The sequence below is a fragment of the Erinaceus europaeus genome, chromosome 7 (genome assembly GCF_950295315.1).
Source record: "Erinaceus europaeus chromosome 7, mEriEur2.1, whole genome shotgun sequence".
Taxonomy (NCBI): Eukaryota; Metazoa; Chordata; class Mammalia; order Eulipotyphla; family Erinaceidae; genus Erinaceus; species Erinaceus europaeus.
Window position 1 is genome coordinate 38,829,954 of NC_080168.1, and position 24,131 is coordinate 38,854,084.

The window sequence follows — 24,131 nt, forward strand, 5'->3', positions numbered from 1 at the left end:
GAATTTTTAAAAAATTTTTATTTATAAAATAGAAATACTGGGAGTCGGGCAGTGGCACAGCAGTTTAAGCGCACCTGGTGCAAAGTGCAAGGACCAGCGTAAGGATCCTGGTTTGAGCCCCTGACTCCCCCCCTGCAGGGGAGTCGCTTCACAAGTGGTGAAGCAGGTCAGCAAGTGTCTGTCTTTCTCTCCCCCTCTCTGTCTTTCCCTCCCCTCTCTATTTTTCTCTGTCCTATCCAGCAACAACAACATCAATGTTAACCACAGCAATGTTAAACAACAAGGGCAACAAAAAGGGGAAAGAGTGAATAAAATGGAAATATTGACAAGACCATAGGATAAAGGGAACAATTCCTCACAATTCCCACCATCAGAACTCTGATAGCTTTCCTATTCCTTATCCCTCTGGGAGTATGGACCCAGGATCATTATGGGGTGCAGAAGGTGGAAGGTCTGGCTTCTGTAATTGCTTCTACTGATGAACATGGGCATTGGCAGGTCAATCCATACTCCCAGCCTGTCTCTCTCTCTTTCCCTAGTGGGGCAGGGTTTGGGGAGGCGGGGCTCCAGCACATATGGTGGGGTCATCTGCCCAGGAAAATTAGATTGGCGTCATGGTAGCATCTGGAGCCTGGTGGCTGAAAAAAGAGTTAAGTTATAAATCAGAACAAATTGTCAACTAATCATGAACCTAAAGGCAAGAATATTGCAGATGAAGATTTGGGATCTCTATTTTTGGAAGAAGCTAGTAAGTCCATTTTAGGTATATTCCAAGGGGCCCATGACTTTACTAGTTTTTTCCATTTAATATGTAGGTGGACCCAGGTTATTGTCTGGGGAGATGGTATCATAGTTGGAAAAAGGACTAAAAAGCTGAGAGTAGTAGCGCTAAAATATAGGGATAGTATATAAATATTGTTAACTGTAAACCCTATTGATTCGATCTTGGTCCCATAGTCAACACAGAAGCCTATGTAACCTATAGATCTGAGCTCTCATTCCGTGGTCATGGCTTGGCTGCACTAATTTCAGGACCCATCTTCCTTGGGTGGTAGGTAGAGTATGTTATCCAACCTCCCTTCGGAGGATGGAACATAATCTACCATTGTTGATCCACATTGAGGGCAAGGTCCTATAGGGGTCCATTATGTTGTTCCCGATGGAGATGAGCAGTGACAGTGGCAAGAGGGATCTGTTAGAGGTCTAGAACCATCAACAGATATGGGAGTCCCAGGACTCTCTGCCTAAGGCCCCAGGTGACGGGGTGGCCTGATAGTGACTAAAGAGTCATCATTAAAGTGTGCCATTCTCTTGCCCTTACTCAACTTTTGCAGTCCCTACTTTGACAAGGTTAGCTTTGGAGTGACTGAGAGAAGTGTAATAGGAAGTAGGCGAAGGAGGATATCTAAGTCTAAGAAAAAACAGTTTCATTAGATACTTTATGATGTCTTTTTAGGTCTTTCTGCTTGCTTGCTACATTTATTGACTCACTGCAAACTATTGTGCACTTTTTCTTTAAGGTATATGTTTTCCCCTAACTTAAGGATACATGTATACATGCCCTATCTCCTGGGCCCTGGTCTATATCTAGGCTTTGAGGTTTTGTTAAGAAGTGCACCACCAAAAATGGAATTAACAAGATCCATCTTAATTAAGAAGATCTTCTAGATCCATGGAGCTAGAAGAAATTATGTTAAGTGAGTAAGTCAGAAAGACAAAGACAAGTATGGGATGATCCCATTCATAAACAGAAGTTGAAAAAGAGAACAGAAAGGGAAACTCAAAGCAGAATCTGACTGAGTTTGGAGTAGGGCACCAAAGTAAAAGTCTCTGGGTAGAGAGTGAGGATAGATGTACAGCTTCATTAGCGGTGGGGGTGGCACTATGGGAATGGTGTTAATATACACTCCTATTAACTAATAGTCTCACAAATCACAATTTAATAAATATGAGAGGGGAAAATGGATTAAAAGTCTTGAACTTTTTGATGCATAGATCATAGCTCTGAGCATATGTTCCTTCAATCTAAGCACTTAAGATTTCAAAGTGGTAATCAGATTGAATTTTAACGGTGGGCTCAAATTGTTAATACATTTCTAATAATGACTTGTCCTTTGAAATATTAAATCTTCTCGAAGCCTAGAACAGGGAGAACAGAAGGAACCAGTGGTGTTACTTTATAAGATATAGCTATATGTTAATAGCATAAAAGATGTAAAACATTAATTCCCCAATAAAGAAATAAATTAAAAAAATAAAAAAATAGCATAAAAGGACATAAATTATGGTGAGGTTTTTGTATGACATAGCAAATCCTAACAATGGGATTTTCAAAGTTAACCCAATTGCCAAATGATTTGGTTATAGCAATAACTACTATTGTCTTATTAAACCCTAAGACAGCAGGAACCTTCTCCTTTCTCTATAAAACCCATATTTCCCCCAGTCCTGGAACCTCTAGGATGGGGCTCACTTTCCTGCATGCTTCTCTCAATTCATACAATTGATACTGCATCTGCTGACCTAATCAATGCTATAAGTACCACCTTGGCATGTTTTACTAAAATTGTTAGTAGGCACATGAACACCTACTATTGGTTCTGCTTTCTGACTGCAAAATACTTGCACTTAATAGAAAATTTGCAAAATATTTTTAAGAAAAATAAATTACAGTCATTACTAATCCTATCACCTGGAGATAAACATTTTTGGTGTATGCATAATACCATCTTTTGTGTTTATATATTTGTTTTAAATTGTTTTAAAAAAAAAGAAGCATATTCAAAATGCTATTTGGAACCTGATTTTTTTCTTTTAATGTGTCAAGAACCTTTTCCCTTGTCACTAAATGTTTTCCTGGCCTATTGTTTTTAATCCTTCTTTGTGTACAGGTGCCATAATTTGTCCTAACATTACCTAATTTGGGGTATTACTACTGTTTCTAGTTACTTTTTATTGTAAATGTTGACTTATTCCTCACCTGGAATGTATGTCCTATAGAAATAGGTACCCACTGGGTATTCTTCATACATATCTACCAACTAGTTTTTTTTTATTTTATTTTATTTTATTTTATTTTATTTATTTATTCCCTTTTGTTGCCCTTGTTGTTTTATTGTTGTAGTTATTATTGATGTCGTTGTTGTTGGATAGAACAGAGAGAAATGGAGAGAGGAGGGGAAGACAGAGAGGGGGAGAGAAAGACAGACACCTGCAGACCTGCTTCACCGCCTGTGAAGCGCCTCCCCTGCAGGTGGGGAGCCGGGGCTAGAACCGGATCCTTATGCCGGTCCTTGAGCTTAGCGCCACGTGCGCTTAACCCGCTGTGCTACAGCCCGACTCCCTACCAACTAGTTTTTTAAAGCATGTCAAACTAAATGAAACTTAAGCAGAAATCATGCAGTTGTTATATAGGGATGGTGCTGAACACCATGGTAAATGAAAAAAAGAGCAACTCTAAATAAGTAGTTCTTATATTGTGGGTACTTTCTGTGGGATATTTGACAAGCTGAAAGCCTTTGCCTATCATGACAGTTCTCACAACAACCTGTGAGGACTTTATTACCATATTCCTTTGAAGTGTGCATGAAGTGAGGTATAGGGAGACAACTTAAATTTGTTCATGTTTTACAAGTTAGAGCCAGATTTTTACCTCACATCTTCCTGGTCCTAAATATGATGCTTTCTTCAAGGACTGAAGTCACACCTCTAAAAGATACATGGTCTTTTAAAACAGCATTACCTCAATAAGAATTTGTTTTAACAAAAAATGTTAGGGGTCTTAGACTGTTGATGGTGAACATAGTACAATAGCATATACAAATGTTAAATTGTAACACTGTTCACCTGAAACCTATGTCATACTAAACCAATATTACTTCAGTTTAAGAAAACTAAGAAAAGAGAAGGAGGGAGTTGGGCTGTAGCGCAGCGGGTTAAGCGCAGATGGCGCAAAGCACAAGGACCGACATAAGGATCCCGGTTTGAACCCTGGCTCCCCACCTTCAGGGGAGTCGCTTCACAGGTGGTGAAGCAGGTCTGCAGGTGTCTATCTTTCTCTCCTCCTCTCTGTCTTCCCCTCCTCTCTCCATTTCTCTCTGTCCTATCCAACAACAACAACAATAAAACAACAAGGGCAACAAAAGGGAATAAATAAATAAAATAAATATTAAAAAAAAAAGAAAAGAGAAGGAAAGAAAGCTGGCATTTTCCAATATATAATGATTCATTTATAGTTTTACATTTCTAAAACACTTGTCTCCACACGTATTTTGTCCTGTGTCTACCTGGTCTGCCCTGCCCACCCTACTACACTAAGCTGCTTCCTTATTTCCAAGCATATGTCCAGTGACTGAACCCAGCTTACTGCAGCCACTGCCTCTCTTCCCAAGTCTTCTGCCTTCTGAGATTTTTAATCTTTTATTGCAATACATCAGATCGTGACAGGACATGAGGAGTGTGTGCAAATGCTGTTGGAACAAGAAGTGTCGATTCTCTGTAAAGACTCCAGAGGGAGGACACCCCTGCACTATGCAGCTGCTCGTGGCCATGCCACTTGGCTGAGTGAGCTACTTCCAATGGCACTCTCTGAGGAGGACTATTCTTTCAAGGATAACCAAGGATATACCCCACTGCACTGGGCTTGTTACAATGGTGAGTTGATTGTCATTTGATTGATTCCAGTAGACTTTTTACTCCATCACTACTTTCTCAGTGAAGGCAAGAATATGGGAAAATAATGATGGCAGAGGAGGACCTAGTGGGGGTTGAATTGTTATATGGAAATGTTATGCATGTACAAACTATTGTATTTTACTGTTGACTGTAAACCATTAATCCACCAATAAAGAAAATTTCTAAAAAAGAATATGGCAGGGGTCTGGGCAGTAGCTCAGCGGGTTAAGCACACATGGCGCCAAGTGCAAGGACCAGCATAAGGATCCCGGTTCAAGCCCCCTGTTCCCCATGTGCAGGGAAATAGCTTCACAAGTGGTGAAGCAGGTCTGCAAGTGTCCATCTTTCTCTCCCCCTCTGTCTTCCCCTCCATTCTTGACGTCTCTGTCCTATCCAACAATAATAACAGCAATAACAACAAAAATAACAATAAAAAAGGGCAACAAAAGAGAAAAAATGGCATCCAGGAGCAGTGGATATGTAATATAGACACTGAACCCCAGCAATAACCCTGGAGGCAAAAAAAATAGAATATGGGATAATACTCTAAAACATAATCAGAGCTTCTGATGAGTTGAAATAACCAGCTTTAACTGATTATAAGCCAGTCTGTGTTCTACAAGAGATAGAAATTAAAGTAATAAAACTAAAATCTAAAATCAGATAAACAAAATGATGTTGCTATATAACAACTGTTAGATATACAAGATTTGTTCCTGGGAGTTGGGAGGTAGCACAGCGAGTTAAGTGCAGGTGGCCATGCAAAGCATAAGGACTGGCGTAAGAATCCCGGTTCGAGCTCCACGCTCCCCACGTGCAGGGGAGTCACTTCACAAGTGGTGAAGCAGGTCTGCAAGTATCTATCTTTCTCTCCCCCTCTCTGTCTTCCCCTCCTCTCTCCATTTCTCTCTGCCCTATCCAACATCAATAAAAACAACAATAATAACTACAACAACAATAAAACAACAAGTGCAACAAAAGGGAATAAATAAAAAATTTTAAAAAAAGACTTGTCCCTGAGCAATTTTTTACTGTAGAAATGTCTTCATATGCAAATAGTTTGTTTTGAATTTTTATTTTCATTAATGATTTTTTAATTTTATCCCCAGGGTATTTATTTATTTATTTTAAAAAGGAGACATTAACAAAACCATAGGATAGGAGGGGTACAACTCCATACAATTTCCACCACCAGATCTCTATATCCCATACCCTCCCCTGATAGCTTCTTTATCCCTCTGAGAGTATGGATCCAAGGTCATTGTGGGTTGCAGAAGGTGGAAGGTTTGGCTTCTGTAATTGCGTACCTGCTTAACATTGGCATCGATCCATACTCGCAGCCTGCCTCTCTATTTCCTTAGTAGGGTGGGTCTCTGGGGAAGCAGAGCTCCAGGACATACTGGTGGGGTTGTCTGTCCAGGGAAATCTGGTCAGCATCCTGCTGGCATCTGGAACCTGGTGGCTGAAAAGAGAGTCAACATACAAAGCCAAACAAATTGTTGAACAATTAGGGACCTAAAGGCTGGAATAGTGCAGATGAAGTGTTGGGGGGCACTCAATGTAGACTATTGTGTACTTTTGCTTTCAGGTATATAGTTTGCCCTAGTTTATGGATACGTGTGAACATATGCTCTATCTCACGGGACTTGGTCTATATCTAGGTTTTGGGATTTTGTTAGGAAGTGAGCCACCTGGAATGGAATTAGAGAATACTATGAAAGGAAAGGTCTCACTCGAGTAATGAAGCTGAAGGGTTCTCATTCCACACCTGAAGTCTCTGGAGACAGTCTGAAGTGAAGCATGCTGAGATGGCACTCGTTGCATTGATTAGGTTGGGATCGTCGGATGCAATATTATTTGATATGAATTGAGAGAAGCATGCAGGAAGGTGCGCCCCACCCTAAGGTTCCAGGACTGGGGGAAATATAGGCTCTATAGTGGAAATGTGAGGTTCCTGCTGTCTTAGGGTTCAAGAAGACAATAGATAGTTATTGTTATCATCACATTATTTGGTAATAGGGTTAACTTTGAAAAGTCCCGTGTTAGGACTTGCTGTATAATACCCAGTATCTTGTATATAGCTGTGCCACCAGTTGCTTCTGTTCTACCTGGTCTAGGCTTTTGAGAGAGTCAACATATCAAAGACTCAGCCTATGTATTAAAAAGACTCAGTCTGTGTTTTAAAAAGTTTGAGACATACAATCAAATTTTTCCCCTCTCATATTAATTAGTGATTTATATGACTACAATTTAATAGGAGTGTACATAGACACCATTCCCACCACCAAAAGACTGTCTCCCCTCCCACCAACTCACCCCTACCACCCCAACACCCCGGGAAGCCGAATGTCCACCCTCCCCCTCACCACAGGGTTTTTACTTTGGTGCCCTACTACAAATTTAGTCAGATCCTGCTTTTAGTTTCCCTTTCTGTTCTTCTTTCTCAACTTCTGTTGATGAGTGGGATCATCCCATACTCATCTTTATCTTTCTGACTTAGCTCACTTAACCTATTTCCTTCTAGCTCCATCCAAGATGGGTCAGAGAAGGTGGGTTCATTGTTCTTAATAGACGCATAACATTCCATTGTGTATATACACCACAGCTTTCTCAGCCACTCATCTGTTGTTGGGCACCTGGGTTGCTTCCAGGTTTTAGCTATTATGAATTGTGCTGCTATGAACATAGGTGTACACATATATTTTTGGTAGGGTGTTATGGAGTCCTTGGGAAAGGAATTACTGGGTCATATGGAAGGTCCATGTCGAGCCTTGTGAGAGTTTTCCAGACAGCTCTCCAGAGAGGCTGGACCAGTTTACATTCCCACCAGCAGTGCAGAAGGGTTCCTCTGTCCCCACAGCCTCTCCAGCATTTGTTGCTGCTGTCCTTTTTGATGTATGCCATTCTCACAGGAGTGAGGTGGTATCTCCATGTTGTCTTTATTTACATTTCTCTGACAATCAGCGACCTGGAGCAGTTTTTCATATGTTTGGATCTCCTCTGAAGTGAATGTTTTGTTCATATCCTCTGCCCATTTTTGGATGAGGTCATTTGCTTTTTTGTTGCTAAGTTTGCTGAGCTCTTTGTATATTTTGGTGATTAGTCTCTTGTCTGATGTATGGCATGTGTAGATCTTCTCCCATTCTGTGAGGGGTCTCTTTGTTTGTGAGATAGTTTCTTTGGATGTGCAGAAGCCTTTCAATTTGATGTAGTTCCATTGGTTTGTTTCTGCTTTAGTCTTCCTTGCAATTGGGTTTGTTTCATCAAAGATGTCCTTGAGATCTAGGTGGGAAAGTGTTCCACCAATGTTTTCCTCTAAGTATTTGATAGTTTCTGGTCTAACATCCAGGTCCTTGATCCATTTGGAGTTGCTTTTTGTTTCTGGTGAGATAAGGTTTCATTCTTCTGCATGTTTCAACCCAGTTTCCCCAGCACCATTTATTGAAGAGAGCCTCCTTCTTCCATTTAATACTTTGGGCCCCCTTATCAAAGATGAGATGTCCATATGTGTGGGCGTTTAGTTCTGGGCTTTCAATTCTGTTCCACTGGTCTGTGTGCCAATTTTTGTTCCAGTACCAGGCTGTTTTGATGATGATGGCCTTATAATATAGTTTGAGATCTGGGAGTGTGATGCCTCCATTTCTGTTTCTTTTCCTCAAGATGGTTTTGGCAATTCTAGGTGTTTTCTGGTTCCAGGTAAATGATTGTAGTTTTTTTTTCTATTCTCTTAAAAAAGCTTGGTAGAACTTTGATGAGTATCGCATTAAATTTGTATATGGCTCTGGGGAGAATATTCTTTTTGCTGATATTTTTCTATTCTTCCAATCCATGAGTATGGGATGTCTTTCTATTTCTTGGTATCAGTTTCTATTTCCTTGAAGAGTGACTCATAGTTTTCAGTATACAAGTCTTTCACTTCTTTGGTCAGCTTTATGCCTATGTATTTTATTGATTTTGCTGCAACAGTGAATGGGAGTGATTTCTGGATGTCTTCTTCTTCAGATTTAGTGTTTGCATAAAGAAATGCCACTGATTTTTGTACATTGATTTTGTAGCCTGACACCTTGCTATATTGCCTAATAACTTCCAGTAGTTTTCTACTGGATTCTTTAGGTTTTTCTATGTATATTATCATATCATCTGCAAATAGTGAGGGCTGGACTTCTTCCCTTCCAATCTGTATTCCTTTGATTTCTTTCTCTTGCCTGATTGCTATGGCAAGAACTTCCAATACTATCTTGAAGAGTAATGTTGATAGTGGACAGCCCTGTCTAGTCCCCAATCTGAGGGGGAATGCTCTCAGCTTCTGTCCATTGAATATGATGTTGGCTGTAAGTTTGCTATATAGGGACGCCACTATCTTGAGGAATTTCCCATCTATTCCCATTTTTTGTAGTGTTTTGAGCATGAATGGTCATTGGATTTTGTTAAAGGCAAATCTGCATGTATTGAGATAATCATGTGGTTTTTGGTTTTGCTTTTATTGATGTGGTGAATGACATTGATTGACTTACATATGTTGAATCAGCCTTGCATTCCTGGGATAAATCCCACTTGGTCATGATGAACAATCTTCCTGATATACTGCTATATCCGGTTGGCCAAGATCTTGTTGAATATTTTGGCATCTATGTCCATCAGAGATATTGGTCTGTAGTTTTCCTTTTTTGTTGTGTCCCTGTCTGATTTTAGTATCAGGGTGATGTTGGCTTCCTAGAAGGTGGGAGAGAGTGTTCCTATTTTTTCGATCTTGTGGAAAAGCTTTAGAAGTATAGGTATTAACTGTTTCCTGAAGGTTTTGTAGAATTCATTTGTGAAGCCATCAGGTCCAGGACTTTTGTTGTTGGGAAGATTCTTAATAACTGTTTCGAATTCTTTGTCTGTGATTGGTGCATTTAGGTTTTGTGGTTCTTCTTGGTTCAGTTTTAGAAGGGTATATGTTTCTAGGAATTCTTCCATTCCTTCCAGTTGTTCATAGAAATTTTGCATGATTTTCTGGGTTTCTATGGTGTTAGTTGTGATATCTCCTCTATTGTTTACAATTCTATTAATTTGAGTCTTCTTTTTTTTTCTTTTTCTTTTTAGTGAGTCTGGCTAGGGGTTTATCAATCTTGTTTAATTTTTCAATGAACCAATATTTGGCTTCATTGGTCTTTTGTATGGTTCTCTTATTTTCAATGTTGTTTATTTCTGCTCTAATTTTAGTGATATCTGCTTGCTTTAGGGTTCCTTTGTTCCTCTTCTTCTAAGTCCTTAAGGTGTGCAGTACAGTCATTTATTTGAGCTTTTTTTGTTGTTCTTTAATATGTGATTGTATGGCTATGAGTTTCCCTCTCAGTACTGCTTTAGCTGTGTCCCAAATATTTTTATAGCTTGTGTCTTCATTTTCATTTGTTTCCAGGAGCATTTGAATTTCTTGCTTGAGTGTCTCTCTTACCTAGTGGTTCTTAAGCAGTATGTTGTTGAGTTTCCAAATTCTGTGACTTTTATTAATTTTCTGTTTGTTGTTAAATGTTAGCTTTACTCCACTGTGGTCTGAGATGATTTCATGCTTGGGATGATTTCAATGCTCTTGAATTTGTTGATGCTGTCTTTGTGGCCTAACATGTAGTCTATCCTTGTGGATGTGCTGTGTGGATTTGAAACGAAGGTGTATTCCAGTTTTTTGGAGTGAAGGGTTCTGAAAATGTCCAGAAGGTCTAGTTTGTCCATCTCTTCATTTAATTCTCTTGTTTCTTTATTGATTCTCTGCTTTGTTGACCTGTCTAAATGTGAGATTGGGGTGTTGAAGTCTCCCACTATTATTGTATTACTATTGATGTATTTTTGTAGTTCTTTCAGTAGGTGCTTGATGTATTTAGGTGGTCCTTCATTGGGTGCTTAGATGTTAGTAATTGTCAAATCTTCTTGGTTGATCGATCCTCTAATCATTATGTAATAGCCTTGCCTATCTTTTAATACTTAATTTAATTTAAAGTCTATTGTGTCAGAGATGCGAATGGCTGTTCCTGCCCTTTTTTGTGTTCCATTAGCCTGTATGATAGTTTTCCATCCTTTCACTTGAAGTCTGTGTCTGTCTTGTTGGGTCAGGTGGGATTCTTTCAAGCAGCATCTGGTTGTGTTGTGTTTTCTGATCCATCCTCCCACTCTTTGAATGGGTGAGTTTAAGCCATTGACATTTATTGATATTATGGATTGAATGTATTGTAGTGCCATTATTCAACAATTTTTTATTTGCTCTGATATATGGCATGTATTATAGTGATGTTCTTGTTTATAAGAGGTCTTTCAGGACCTCTTTCAGGGCAGGCTTGGTGATGGTTGCCTCCTTTAACTGTTGTCTGTCTGAGAAGGTTTTGATCCCTCCATCTAGTTTGAATGAAAGTCTAGCAGGATATATTATCCTTGGTTGAAACCCTTTTCTTTCAGGGCTCAATAGATATCTTGCCATTCTCTTCTGGCTTTTAGAGTTTGAGTGGAGAAGTCTGCTGATAATCCTATGGGTTTTCCCCTGTATGTGACTTTTTGTTTTTCTTTTGTAGCCTGTAAGATCCTTTCTTTATCCTTACTTCTTTTCATTGTAACTATGATGTGTCTTGGTGTCTTCAGGTCTGGGTTAATTCTGTTTGGGAATCTCTGGGCCTCTTGAATCTTGTCTTTTGTGTTGTTCAGGTCTGGAAAGTTTTCTTCTATAATTTCCTCTCTTTCTTCCTCTGGCAGGCCAATTATACAAATGTTACTTCTTTTGAGATCATCATGTCTCTGTTGTTGTTTTCAGTGTCTCTCAATCTCTTTTTGGACTCTTTTACCTCTTTCTTAGTTTTCTCTAGTTCATCCTCTGTCAAGCTCATTCTGTTTTTTGCTTCTGTTAGCCTGCTTTCCCTTCCCTCAGCTTCTTTCTTCAGTTCAGTTATAGTATTAGCTTGTTTTTCTAATTGACCTTTTAGTTCAGCTATTTCAGCTTTCAGTTCTCTGATTACCTTGAGATAGCTAGTATTTTCCTTGAGGGTCTTATCTGTTGTTCTGATAGCCCTTTCCTCCATTGTTGTTTTCATTTCTGTGATTATTAAGTTTACTATTGCTTGCATACTTTTCTTATCTCTGGTTACTTCCGAATGATTTGGAGTTTCTTCTGGGATCCTGTCTTGATTCATTGTGGTTACAGTTTTATTTGCTCTTCATTTAACCATTTTTTTATTGATGTGTTTTTTATTTTTCTATTCTGTCGTTCTTCTGCTATTGTGTTTTGAGTACAAGCCGTGCTATGCTAAACACCTTTATGACAAATGCAATCACCAACCTCAGAAATTACAGCAATAGTAACTGAAGCAAGGATTGATGCAGTTTAAGCAATACCAGTTAGCCACACAACAGCTCCCATCCAAGAAAAAATAGCAACCATATCTAAAGGAATGAGAAAGAGAAAGGAAAAAAGGGAAAGCAAGAATAGACAATTATGCGAATCTACTGTCCACTGTAAATTCTAGGGATAGCAAGAGGAGAAAGGGAAGTAGAGAAGAGACACACACTAAGAGAGTCCACTCTGAGTCAAATTTCTTCCCTAAGATAATTCACAAGTATCAGTGAATTCAGAAAGCTGAAGGAGGAAGGAAGAAAGGAAGACAAGTATGAGAGAAAAAAAGAAAGAAAAAAAGAGCAGTGAAAGGAATGTTTTTTTTTTTAATTATCTAGGAGGAGGGAGAAGGGGGAGAGTGGATAGAGGAGGTAGGTAGATTGAAACAAGTTCCTCTCCCAATGGATAGGACACCCATCACCTAGCAATGGAAAATATACTACGAGTTAATTTTGGTCAACCTGAAGGAGGGGGGGAAAGGACACATTTATATATAATAGTAATAATAAAATAGAACAGAGTAAAAAAAAATAACCCGAATAGTCACTCTGCAGCTTGGACGGCTCCTGATTGGCTCTCAGAAAGGAAAAGAGTTGTAATGATACCCCTGGTGAGCCAGGAATCTTGGTGTAGAAAAAAGCTCAGCGGGGAGCCTGCTAGTGGTAGCTCTCAGGGCACTGGGGTGTGGTTATAGGGGGAAGGGAGAGGGGGGCACTTTGGAAATAATCCGAAAATTCCCTTTCTTTTTTCTCTGTTTTCTTACCCAAATTGTGCTATAGTCACCTCCTTCATGTCACCCTTAGGACCCCTTATTCACCATCCTGCTGAATCCTTACCCTTATCCTTACCCTTCCAGCAGTTGTCGCAGCTCACGCCAGCAGCTGCTTCCAAGTCTCCCATCTTGGCTCTACCCCTCCTTTATTAATGATTTGATAGTGGTTTACAGTTTGTAAAATTATAGAAGTGTAGTCTACACTACACTCACTACTAAAATTATGTTCCATACTTCTCTGTCTGCCCCACTCATGTTTGTGTACCTTGTCTTAAATATATATGAATTTTTAAAAAAATATATATTTATATTTTATTTGAATGAAAGAGAGAGAAAGAAACACCAGAACACTGGCTTGTGGTGGTGCTGAGGAGTGAACCTGGGACCTCAGAGCCTCTAGTATAAAAGTCTTTTGCAGAACCACTATACTGTCTCCCCCAGTCTGATGAATCTTCTTGATGTTATGCATATTGCAGATATTTTTCTATCTGTTATTTGTCCTTCATACTATGTGTGCTTACCATGGTGTGTCACCACCTGGCCCCAGAGGCTTTGATTTCCTCTGTCTTCTCACTTTAATATTTACGAATGAATATCTAAAACACAGGGTTGTAAATGAGCCTATCATTTACTGAAAGGGAAATATGTATAAGCTAAGATAACCTTGGTAGGCATCAATCAAGAGTGAAGAATAATGGAATTTATTCTGCTCATAAGTATGGTCTCTTCTTTCTCTACATGAAATCACATGGTCTTCACTGTTTTTATTAGTTTATAATGCATGAGAACAACTATGTACATAGTAAAAAAACATTTTGTGAATTTTATTTCATGGGAAATGAACCTTCAGAAAATTTACTCTGTTTACTCACAAAAATAATATATATTGAACAAAGTTTCTTTCTTGAAAACTCCCTAAATTCTTCTAATTCCTTCCAGGTAATGAGAATTGTATAGAAGTACTTTTGGAACAAAAATGTTTTCGAAAATTTATTGGTAATCCCTTCACTCCACTGCACTGTGCGATGTAAGTAGAAATGCTGAGAAAATGGAGTTTGTCTTTCTTTTTTTATTATTTATTTATAAAAAGGAAACACTGACAAAACCATAGGGTAAAGGGGTACAAATCCACACAATCCCTACCACCAGAACTCCGTATCCCATCCCCTCCCTTGATAGCTTTCCTATTCTTTAACCCTCTGGGAGTATGGACCCAAGGTCATTGTGGGATGCAGAAGGTGGAAGGTCTGGCTTCTGTAATTGCTTCTCCAATTAACATGGGCATCAACAGGTTGATCCGTACTCCCAGCCTACCTCTCTCTTTCCCTAGTGGGGTGGGGTTCTGGGGAATTGGAGCTACAGGACACTCTAGTGGGGTTGTCTGTCCAGGGAAGTTTGGTTGGCATCATGCTAGCATCTGGAACCTGGTGGCTTTAAAGAGAGTTATCATATAAAGCCAAACAACTTGTTGACTAATCATGGACCTAAAGGCTGGAATAGTGCAGATGAAGAGTTGGGGGGTCCTCTATTTTTTAGATAGCTAGTTGGCATAATTTTAGTTATATTCCAAAAGGCCTGTGCCTATACTAGTTTTTTTTTTCCCCCTGAGCCTGAAATCTGATATGCAGGTGGATCCTAGTTATTGTCTGGGGAGATGATGTCATGGATAGAAAAGGGACCAGAAAGCTGGATCAGGGAAGAGAGTTGCTCCCAAATATGGGAAAGGTGCATAAATATTGTTGACTGTTAACCCCATCAATTTGATCTATCTATACACAGTGGAGTTGCCTTTGGAGGAAGGCAAAAGCTTTTAGATTACAGATAAGCCAATAGATCCCATGCTTCTGCTAACCAATCTTGGGTCTGGTAGCTAAGTGAGGTTGGTCATGTTAATGATTTTCCTGGAGCTTTTTGTGGAATTCTGAGCTGACTTACAGACTACCTTAGGAAAACCACCTAAGTGACTGAGAAACATATTCAGCACCACATGAAGAGTTATTTAGCTATTATCTTGTATTTGCCTGTCAAATTACTTTTTTTTCAAATAGAGTCAGGAGAGAGAGAGAGAGAGAAAGGCAGCACCAAATCTCCATTCAATGTGATGGATAGTGGATTCAAACCTGGGTCAGACATAGGGCAAAGCAGCACACTATCGAAGTGAGCAATTTTACCTGTTCATCTGCCAAATTAAAAAATAGGTAGGATATAACAGCTATGGATTATTTAGAGACATTTTAAAGATTAATTTTTTAAGAGAGAGGAAGAGAAAGATATAACAGAGGGAATTCTACATGCTCCCATCATTGGTGTTGTCTATGATGCTCCCATATGTTCCCAGGGATTGAACCCTGAGCCTCACACATGGAAGACCTGTATTCAACTTCTGAAGCATCTCCCAAACCCAAGAAAAACATTTTATACTGGAAAGACTTTTCATGTACTATTCTCTATTCTTCATATGTTTTAGGTTACTTTTAGGGAATTAATGTAATTTTTGTTCTAGTGTCATAGTGTGAATTATTGTTTGTTTTTTATTAGAGTACTGCTCTGCTCTGGCTTATGGTGGTGCAGGGGATTAAATCTGGGACTTTGGAGCCTCAGGCACAAGAATCTCTTTGAATAACCATTATGCTATCTACCCTCCACCCTGAATTATTGTTTAATAGGCCAGATTTTCATGGTCAACCTGGGAAGCCCATTGGCCCAAGACAAAGCACTGCTTCCTTTGTCTTTGTATTATCTCTAGCTTCATGTAACAGTGAGTCATTTTACTGAGAAAAAATATTAGAGGCATAAAGAAGGGATAAGGGGGCCAGGTGGTGGCACACCTAATTAAGTGCACATGGTAATGCATGAGGACCCAGGTTCAAGCCCCTGGCTCCCACCTTCGAAGGGAAGCTTCATGAGCAGGGAAACAGGGCTGCAAGTGTCTCTTGCTCTTCCTATCTTCCCCTTCCCATTCAACTTCTGTCTGTCTCTTTCCAATGAAATAAAAGTAAATAATTAATAAATAAGAGTCACTCATTTTTTTTTTTTATGGAGGGGATAAAGAGTAAAAAAGAGAAATTTAAGTCTAAGCCTTATCTATTTCAGTGTGGTATCCCCAAAACACTTAACATAATGCCTTGTATAAGTGCTGTGCAACAAACTTCCAGCACATATATAGGACTTATAAGGAAGGCTAGAGATAATGGAATATGTGCCATTAGAATTGCTAAAAGTGATTTTTGAAAATCAGCAAAGAAAATACAGACAAATTTTAACATTTCATAAGGAGGGCTGGCAAAATAGCTCACTTGGATAGTGTGCTGCCCCCACCACATTGAAACAAGTTTCAGTGTTGAAGTCTCTCACACTACCCCCCCTCTTTCTGCCTTTCTGCCTTCTTATGTCCATTTATTCCAGGTTTTCTATCTTGGTGGCATATAGTTCATAGAAACCTCAAATGATACTTTGGATTTCTGTGGTGTCTGTTGTGATACCTATCTCCTCTTACATTTACAATTTTATTTGAGTCTTTCTCCTTTCTTTTGTGAGTCTGACCAAGGGTTTGTCAATTTTGTATACCTTTTCAAAAAAACAACATTTAGCTTTGTATGGTTCTCTTATTTTCAATTTATATCTGCCCTGATTTTAGGTATTTCAGTCCTACTGATTGCTTTAGGGTTCCTTTATTCCTATTCTAAGTCCTTAAGGTATACAGTCAGGTTGTTTACTTGAGCTTTTTCTTGTTTCCTAATGTGTGCCTGTATGAATATGAAATCCCCTCTTAGTATTGCCTTAGCTGTGTCCCAAATATTTTGATAGCTTGTGTCTTCATTTTCTTTTCTTTTTTTTTATTATTTGTTACTGGATAGCGACAGGGAGAAATTGAGAGAGAAGGGGGGAGATAGAGAGGAAGAGAGACAGAGAGACACCTGCAGACCTGCTTCACCGCCTGTGAAGCAACTCTCCTGCAGGTGGGGAGCCGGGGCTCAAACCAGGACCCTTAACGTGGTCCTTGTGCTTTGCACCACATATGCTTAACCCACTGTGCTACTGCCCGACTCCCGTGTCTTCATTTTCATTGGATTCTAGGGACATTTTCATCTCTTAATTTCTTCTTTGACCCAGTAGTTGTTAAGTACTGTTGAGTTTTCATATTTTGGAACTTTTACTAATTTCTGTGTGGAGTATACTGTTAATTTAACTCCACTGTGGTCTGAGAAGATGTTTGGGATGATTTCAATGCTCTTGAATTTGCTGACACTGTCTTTGTGGACTACCATATGGTCTGTCCTTGAGAATTTCCCATGTGGACTTGAACAGAACGTGTATTCCAGTTTCTTGGGGGTAAATAACTGTAAATGTCCAAAGGTCTGTTTGATCTATCTCTTCATTTAGTTCCCTTGTTTGTTTATTAATTCTCTCCCCAAATGATCTGTCAAATTGCTTTCTGCATTCTCTAACTCTAAGAAAAAGAAGAAGAGAAAGGAGGAGAAGGAGAAGGAGAAGAAGAAGAAGAAGAAGGGAGAGAGAGAGAGACAGAGAGAGAGAGAGAGAAGGTTTTTCATAACATAGCAAATTTCTACTCAGTTCAGAAAACTGTAGTGTAGGCTAGAACACAGGAAATGCTTACAGGCTAAAGGGTAGGACACAGGGAACAGAAGTAATATAAATGTATGATTGGCTAGGATTACATATATAACCTGATTCAAAATGTGATAGAAATAGAGTAATCACAGGACAGGTGATGGCACATCTGACAGAGTGCACATATTACCATGTGCAGTGGGCATGGATGGGTTCAAGCCCCCAGACCCAACCTGCAGGAGGGTTGCTTCCCAAGCTGTAAAGCAGGTCTGCAGGTGTCTTTCTCTCCCCATGTCTATATTCCCCTCCTTTCTCCATTTCTCTGTCCTATCCAACAACAATGACAGAAATAGCAACAATAATGATAACCACAACAATGATAAAACAAGGGCAACAAAAGGGAAAAAACAGTCTCCAGGAGAAGTAGATTCATGGTGCAGACACCAAGCCCCAGAAATAACCCTAGAGGCAAAAAAATCATTTTAGCAGAACACAAACCATAGGTTTTTTTATGTTTTTTTTGAAATGCCTCAGGTTGTTACCTAAATATACAGTACATAGGAAGATTGAATAGGAGGAGATATGTATTTTTTAAAGAGCAAATTAAAATTTTTTAATATCACTTTCATTTTAGAATGAATGATCATGAGAACTGTGCATCATTGCTACTTGGGGCCATAGATTCCAGTATTGTCAATTCTAAAGATGACAAAGGCAGGTAAGTGACCCTAGACTGATCTGCCTCCTCATATATTTTAGCTTGTGCTTTGTGGTTTTGGAGTAACTGAGCATCTGGGTTTGTTTGTTTGTTGTAATTTTTACTCAAGTAATATTAAAGCATAATTTCTTGTCTAAAATTAAAAATGATATATGATTAGAAGAAATCTTCCTTTTGGTCCAAAGCTCAGCTTCTTCCACTGGGAAGCCATTTTAAACTGTTCTTCCAAAATTTTATAGTTTCTCAAATAACTTCCATACACAGATGCAAACTTATATACAGATATTTAAACATTTTATGAGATAGAATTTTGTGGCAGGGTTGTGTTTAGTAGTACAGATTTACTATCTTCTACTTCTTCATCATCTTTTTGGGGGGGTTGGGGGTGGGGGGGTACCAGGGATCAAAGCCAGCACCATATTCATGCAAAGAAGGTATTCTACCACTGAACCCCACAACCCATATTGTGTTTTTTTTAAAGACTTATTTATTTGACTATTTACTTGACAGGAAATAGTTCACCTAGTAGAGCACACACGTAAGCATGCATGACTCAGGATCAGTAAACCTAATCCCATCATCAGGACCTCCAGTCTACACCCCTACTTGTAGACTAAAGGATCAGTAAACCTAATCCATCATCAGGACCTGCAGTCTATACCCCTACATGTAGAGGGTGTCATTCATACAAGTGACACTTCAGTGTTTACCCAGAATAACTTTCAGAGAGGACTTGACCAGCATCTCAGGGATCTAAAACTAAATCATGCACATGTGTCTTGGGTCTATATGGAAAGAAAGTGTGATGAGTTCAAAGGAAATTAGACTATGTTTTTTAAAAATTTCTTTAATGAGAGATTAATGGTTTATAGTCAACAGTAAAACACAGTAGTTTGTACATGCATACATGTCCATACAAGAATACAACCCCCACTAGGTCCTCCTCTGCCATCATGCTTCAGGACCTGAACCCTCCCCTCCCATCCCAGAGTATTTTTACTTTGGGGTAATACACCAGATCCAGTCCAAGTTCTGCTTAAAGTTTTCTCTTCTGATCTTGTTTTTTTCTTTTATTTATTTATTTATTATTCCCCCCACACACATTTCCACACAACAATACAACCCCTCCTCTATCATCATGTTCCAGAACCTGAACCCCACCCCACCCAGAGTCTTTTACTTTGGTGCAATACACCAGACCCAGTCCAAGTTCTGTTTTGTGTTTATTGTTCAACTTTTCTTTTTTAAAAAATGGGTTTGTTTCATTGAGGGTGCCTTTAAAATTTAAATGGAGTTCTGCCAATATTTTCCTCTTAAGTATTTGACAGTTTCTGGTCTAACATCCAAGGGGTATTGAAATCCCTATTACTGTGCTACAGTTAATATATTGCTGTAGCTCTTTCAGTAGATGTTTGATGTATTTAGATGGCCTCTCATTGGGTGCATAGATGTTAATAATTATTAAGATCTCTTGATTGACTGATTTTCTGAGCCTTTCGTAATGTCCATCCATATCTTTTAAAGTTTTACTTGTTTTAAGGTCTGTTGTGTCAGATTGAGAATAGCTGTTCCTGCCTTATTTTGTGTGTGTATGGACTATTGGCTTGCATGGTAGTTTTCCATCCTTTCATTTTGAGTCTGTATTTGTCTTGTTGAGTTAGGTGGGATTCCTGCAGACATAGTATGGTTGGGTTGTATTTTCTGATCCATCTTCCTACTTAATAGGGGAATTTTACTAGGTGAATCCAGAACATTGGCATTTATTAATATTATAGAATTAAAATATTTTAATGCAATTTTTCTAAAATTTTAGAGTGTTCTGATATATGGCATGTTTATTATGATGTGATTGTTTACAAGAGACCTTTCAGAGCTTCTTGAAGGGAAGGCTTGGTGATAGTTGATTCCTTCAATTGTTTTTTGTGTGAGAAGGTTTTTATGTCTCCATTTAGTTTGAATTACAGTCTAGTAGGAAGTAGGAGTCATGGTTGAAAGCCTTTCTCATTGAGAGCTCCTGTGACTATTAACTCAATTAGTGTTTGGATCTTATCCTCAAAACCCGTTGGGGGGTGGGTGTTAATCTAGACTTTTGTCCTGGTTCATTTCTCCAGTGTTCCTTCTTGGTTTAACCATTGTATGTGGTGTGTTATGAGGTCCCTCTCTCAGTACCATTCAATCCACGTCATACTTGCCTGGACTGATTGTGTCTAAGTAAGGCAATTAAAGACTTCACAGTTATTGTCTTGTCTTGTGTTCTTAGGTAATCTTCTTTGTTATTCTTAGTTGACCCAGTAGAGACACAGCTGCTGCTATTCTGTACTGATTATTGATGGCCAGAAGAAGGTGATGCTATTGTGATCTCTAGGCTTCTCATTTGTATGACCCCTGGAGGGTGGGATGGGGTGAAGGTGGGTGGTGGCTTTGGTCTGTCCTGTGGTCTGCCCTTAGGTTGTTTCTTTGCCTTAAATTCAGAAGGCTAAAAACCCCTTTATTCAAAGATTGAAGGTTTTAAGCTCCTTTCTCTTTTCTTCCGGCACTCGGAACAACCTTCACTGCTTGCTGTCCTTAAAGTGAAATCGCCAAAATGGCACAGGTCAGTGCCGAGCTGCACGGAGCTCTGCTAGGACTTTGCTGCTCTTCAACCCACACCTGTGCCCTTTTCCCTACCCGCCCTCAAGCACTCACCTGAGGCTGCAAATCTTTTGTCTGTAGATTATGACTTCAGTTGGGTCTCTTGTTGTATTTGTTTGTTGTTTGGTAAGGAGAGGCAATTCAATCCCAGTTACTCCATGGCCACATCTCCTGGAAGTCCCTTAAACTATGGGTTTTTTAATGACAGGACACCGCTTCATGCAGCAGCAGTTTCAGATCATGTGGAGTGCTTGCAGCTTCTTCTGAGACACAGTGCTGAAGTGAATGCAGCAGATGATTCAGGGAAGACAGCACTGATGATGGCTGCTGAGAACGGGCAGGCAGGCGCTGTGGGTATGTATTGGACCTGGGGATTTAGCATTTACACCTGTCCAAAGCCAAAGAAGTATAACATTGGGAAATCAGTTATACTCTTGATATATGTTTGTTTAAAAGGGATCAGGTATCACTTTATTTAAACTGCCTGATTCACTTGCAGGTGGGGAACCTGGAGCTTGAATCTGGGTCCTTGTGCACTGTGCTGTGTACATTTAATCAGGTGTGCCACCACCTTCAGTTGTCCTTAGTTGTGCATTAATATATTATTTGGAATCTTGACAGAGGTAGTCAAAGCATGAATAGACTGAACAGTAAAATTGCTCAGTGTTTAGCAGCTAAATATAACAACAGAACAGAATGAAATAGCAAAGACAATTAAAATTAATGCCTAAAGACTTGCTCCATTTTTCCTCCCAAATATTTAACTATATGAGTTGTACACTCCAAAGACTTTATATAAACTTTTCCAAAACTACATGTAGTTTCTAGTCTAAATAACTCTCTCTCTTTCTCTTTCTCTCTCTTTTTCTTATAGATATTTTGGTGAACACTGCCCAGGCTGATCTGACTGTTAAGGACAAGGACTTGAACACACCCTTACATTTGGCTAGTAGTAAAGTATGCATATAAATTTAAAATAATAATTATAATGCCACATAAATTCTATCTCAGGATGTGGCTCTTGATTTGGGTGTACATTTTCAGGATATTGCAATGTTAAATGAAGTAAAAAAGGAGGTGCAAAGGGTCAATGAGGACGTGATTAGCCACATTCTGTCTTACACTTAGCCATTGTATCTATCTTTATTATTATGGTCCCACATTTTGCCTTTAAATATAGGCTAGAACCTGAGTTATGTCATTTCTAAAATATATGCATTTCCACTTGTTTTCATATTGTTCCATGTGAAGACTCATAAGGACACAACCAACACAGACTTTCATATGAGGCAAATAATTATGTCTATTGCATTTCTACCCTTTCCTCTTTTATTTTTTTCTGGTAAGTAGATCAATAGAGAGATGGGTTTTAGGGGGCCAGGTGGTGGCACACCTGGTTGAGCGCACATATTACAGAGTACAAGGGCCCAGGTTCAAGCCCCCCCCCAGTTCCCACCTGTAGGAGGAAGCTTTACAAATGGTGAAGAAGGGCTGCAGATGTCTGTCTCTCTGTCTCTTTCCCTATCTACCTTCCCTTCCCCTCTCAATTTCTCTCCATCTCTATCCAATAATAAAAAAGAAGTAAAAGAGAGAGATTGGGGTTTTTGTTGGTTCGTTGGTTGGATGATTTGTTTTCTCCCTGGAGCTTCATGCCTCCACAGTCCCAATAAATTTACCACCACCCCTTTCAATCACAGATAGAAACAGAAAGAGAGAAGAAAGAGGACAGACACTACAGCACCACCTGTGGAGCTTCCCCTTGCGTGTGGTGCTGCAGGCTTGATCCTAAGTCCTCATATATGACAGGCGAACTATCTCCTGGCCCTGGCTTCTTATTTTAATTTTATTTCACTTAAGTTTTTAGGTTTATTTACAAGAGAGAACAGATAGGCTCAGCTCCAGCATGGGGTCAAACCTGATGCCTAAGACCTGTGCTCTACTACTGAGCTATCTTCCTGCTACCAGCTTTTTACTTTTTCAATAGTGTTGTTCACATGTAGCTCAGGGTTCTTGCTTCCAGAAAAGAAAATAAACATGTAAAAATACATGATCTTATTAAAGTGGATTGTACTTTCACTACTGAAACCTAAGTAATGAATATCTTTTTTAGACATTATGTTTTGTAATGTATTAGATTCCTAAAGTAATATTCCACTTTAGGAATGTGCTACCCTTTTTTTCAGTCCATCCCCCATTGCTAGATCTTTCTTTCTTTCTTTCTTTCTTTCTTTCTTTCTTTCTTTCTTTCTTTCTTTTCCCTTTTGTTGCCCTTTTTATTGTTGTTGTAGTTATTGTTGTTGTATTTATTGTTGTTGTAGTTATTGTTGTTGTAGTTATTATTATTGTTGTTATTGATGTCATCATTGTTAGCTAGGACAAATAGAAATGGAGAGAGGAGGGGAAGCCAGAGAGAGGGAGAGAAAGATAGACACCTACAGATCTGCTTCACTGCCTGTGAAGTGACTCCCCTGCAGGTGGGGAGCCAGGGGCTCAAACCAGGACCATTATGCTGGTCCTTGAGCTTTGCGCCCTACTGCTCTATCACCCGACTCCTGTTAGATGTTTTCTTGATTTGAATATATGCTACTGCAAATAATGCTTACTGTGGCACAGTCTTCTTTTAAGAATACTTACTCATTCCTTCAAAATAAATTCCTAAATGTGAGGTAATTTATCTGAGGCTATGAACATGTTAAAGACCAACTAGTAGCGCATCAGAATGAAACTTCCAAAAACATTTCAGTTTCCCTTTACGTTATAATATGATGCTAGCTGATACCTGTAATGGTGATTTGTTTTAATATAGTTATAACATGGTTTTATTTTTGTCCACTGCTGCCAGATGTCATAGCTTTCATCAGTTACATTTTTTTCACTTCATGCTCTTAAAAACCCAGGGAAATCACAAAAGGGTGCAGTTTCACAATATTCATTTCAAGGCAGGGTATGTTAGTGAATACAGATGTAGCACTTTTCTAACTTTTTTGTGTAAACTGATTATCTGAGAATATTGTTAAAACGCAGATTCTCATTTAGTAGGTTTGCTTGCACCTATGTAGATCGATAGCATCAATACTGCTGGAATCTAGAAATGTTGTCTCTCAGGCAGCCACACTTTGAGCAACCAGAGAATAGGAGGTATAATCCCTTAACAAGACATAAGCCTGAAGCTGTGGAATAGTCTTTGACTTATTAGTTTAAATTATCAACTTATTAGTTGATAATTTAATTAGTTGACTTATTAGTTTAAATTATCATTAAGATACGGAGATATAAGAAGTGAAAGGAGATAGTTTATCCAGTAAAGCATACACTTCAATATGCATGAGGACTTAGATTCAAGCCCCTGCCACCTTCACAGAGGAGGCTTTGTGAGTGCAGAACCAGTGCTGTAGTGTCCCTGTCTCTGT

At 39.0% G+C, this 24,131-nt stretch overlaps 1 protein-coding gene across 10 annotated transcripts in view; it reads left to right on the forward strand.

Moving 5' to 3' along the window:
* The window catches only part of ANKRD44 (ankyrin repeat domain 44), a 416,898-nt gene that overhangs the window by 378,506 nt on the left and 14,261 nt on the right, over positions 1–24,131 (forward strand). For 9 of the 10 annotated variants that reach the window (XM_060194225.1, XM_060194230.1, XM_060194232.1 and 6 more), the window contains exons 21-25: positions 4,437–4,653; positions 13,740–13,827; positions 18,007–18,090; positions 20,930–21,075; positions 21,596–21,678. In XM_060194225.1, coding sequence (XP_060050208.1) covers positions 4,437–4,653; positions 13,740–13,827; positions 18,007–18,090; positions 20,930–21,075; positions 21,596–21,678 — 618 coding nt within the window. The remainder of the gene's footprint in view (positions 1–4,436; positions 4,654–13,739; positions 13,828–18,006; positions 18,091–20,929; positions 21,076–21,595; positions 21,679–24,131) is intronic. The other variant, XR_009550679.1, reaches the window with a different exon arrangement.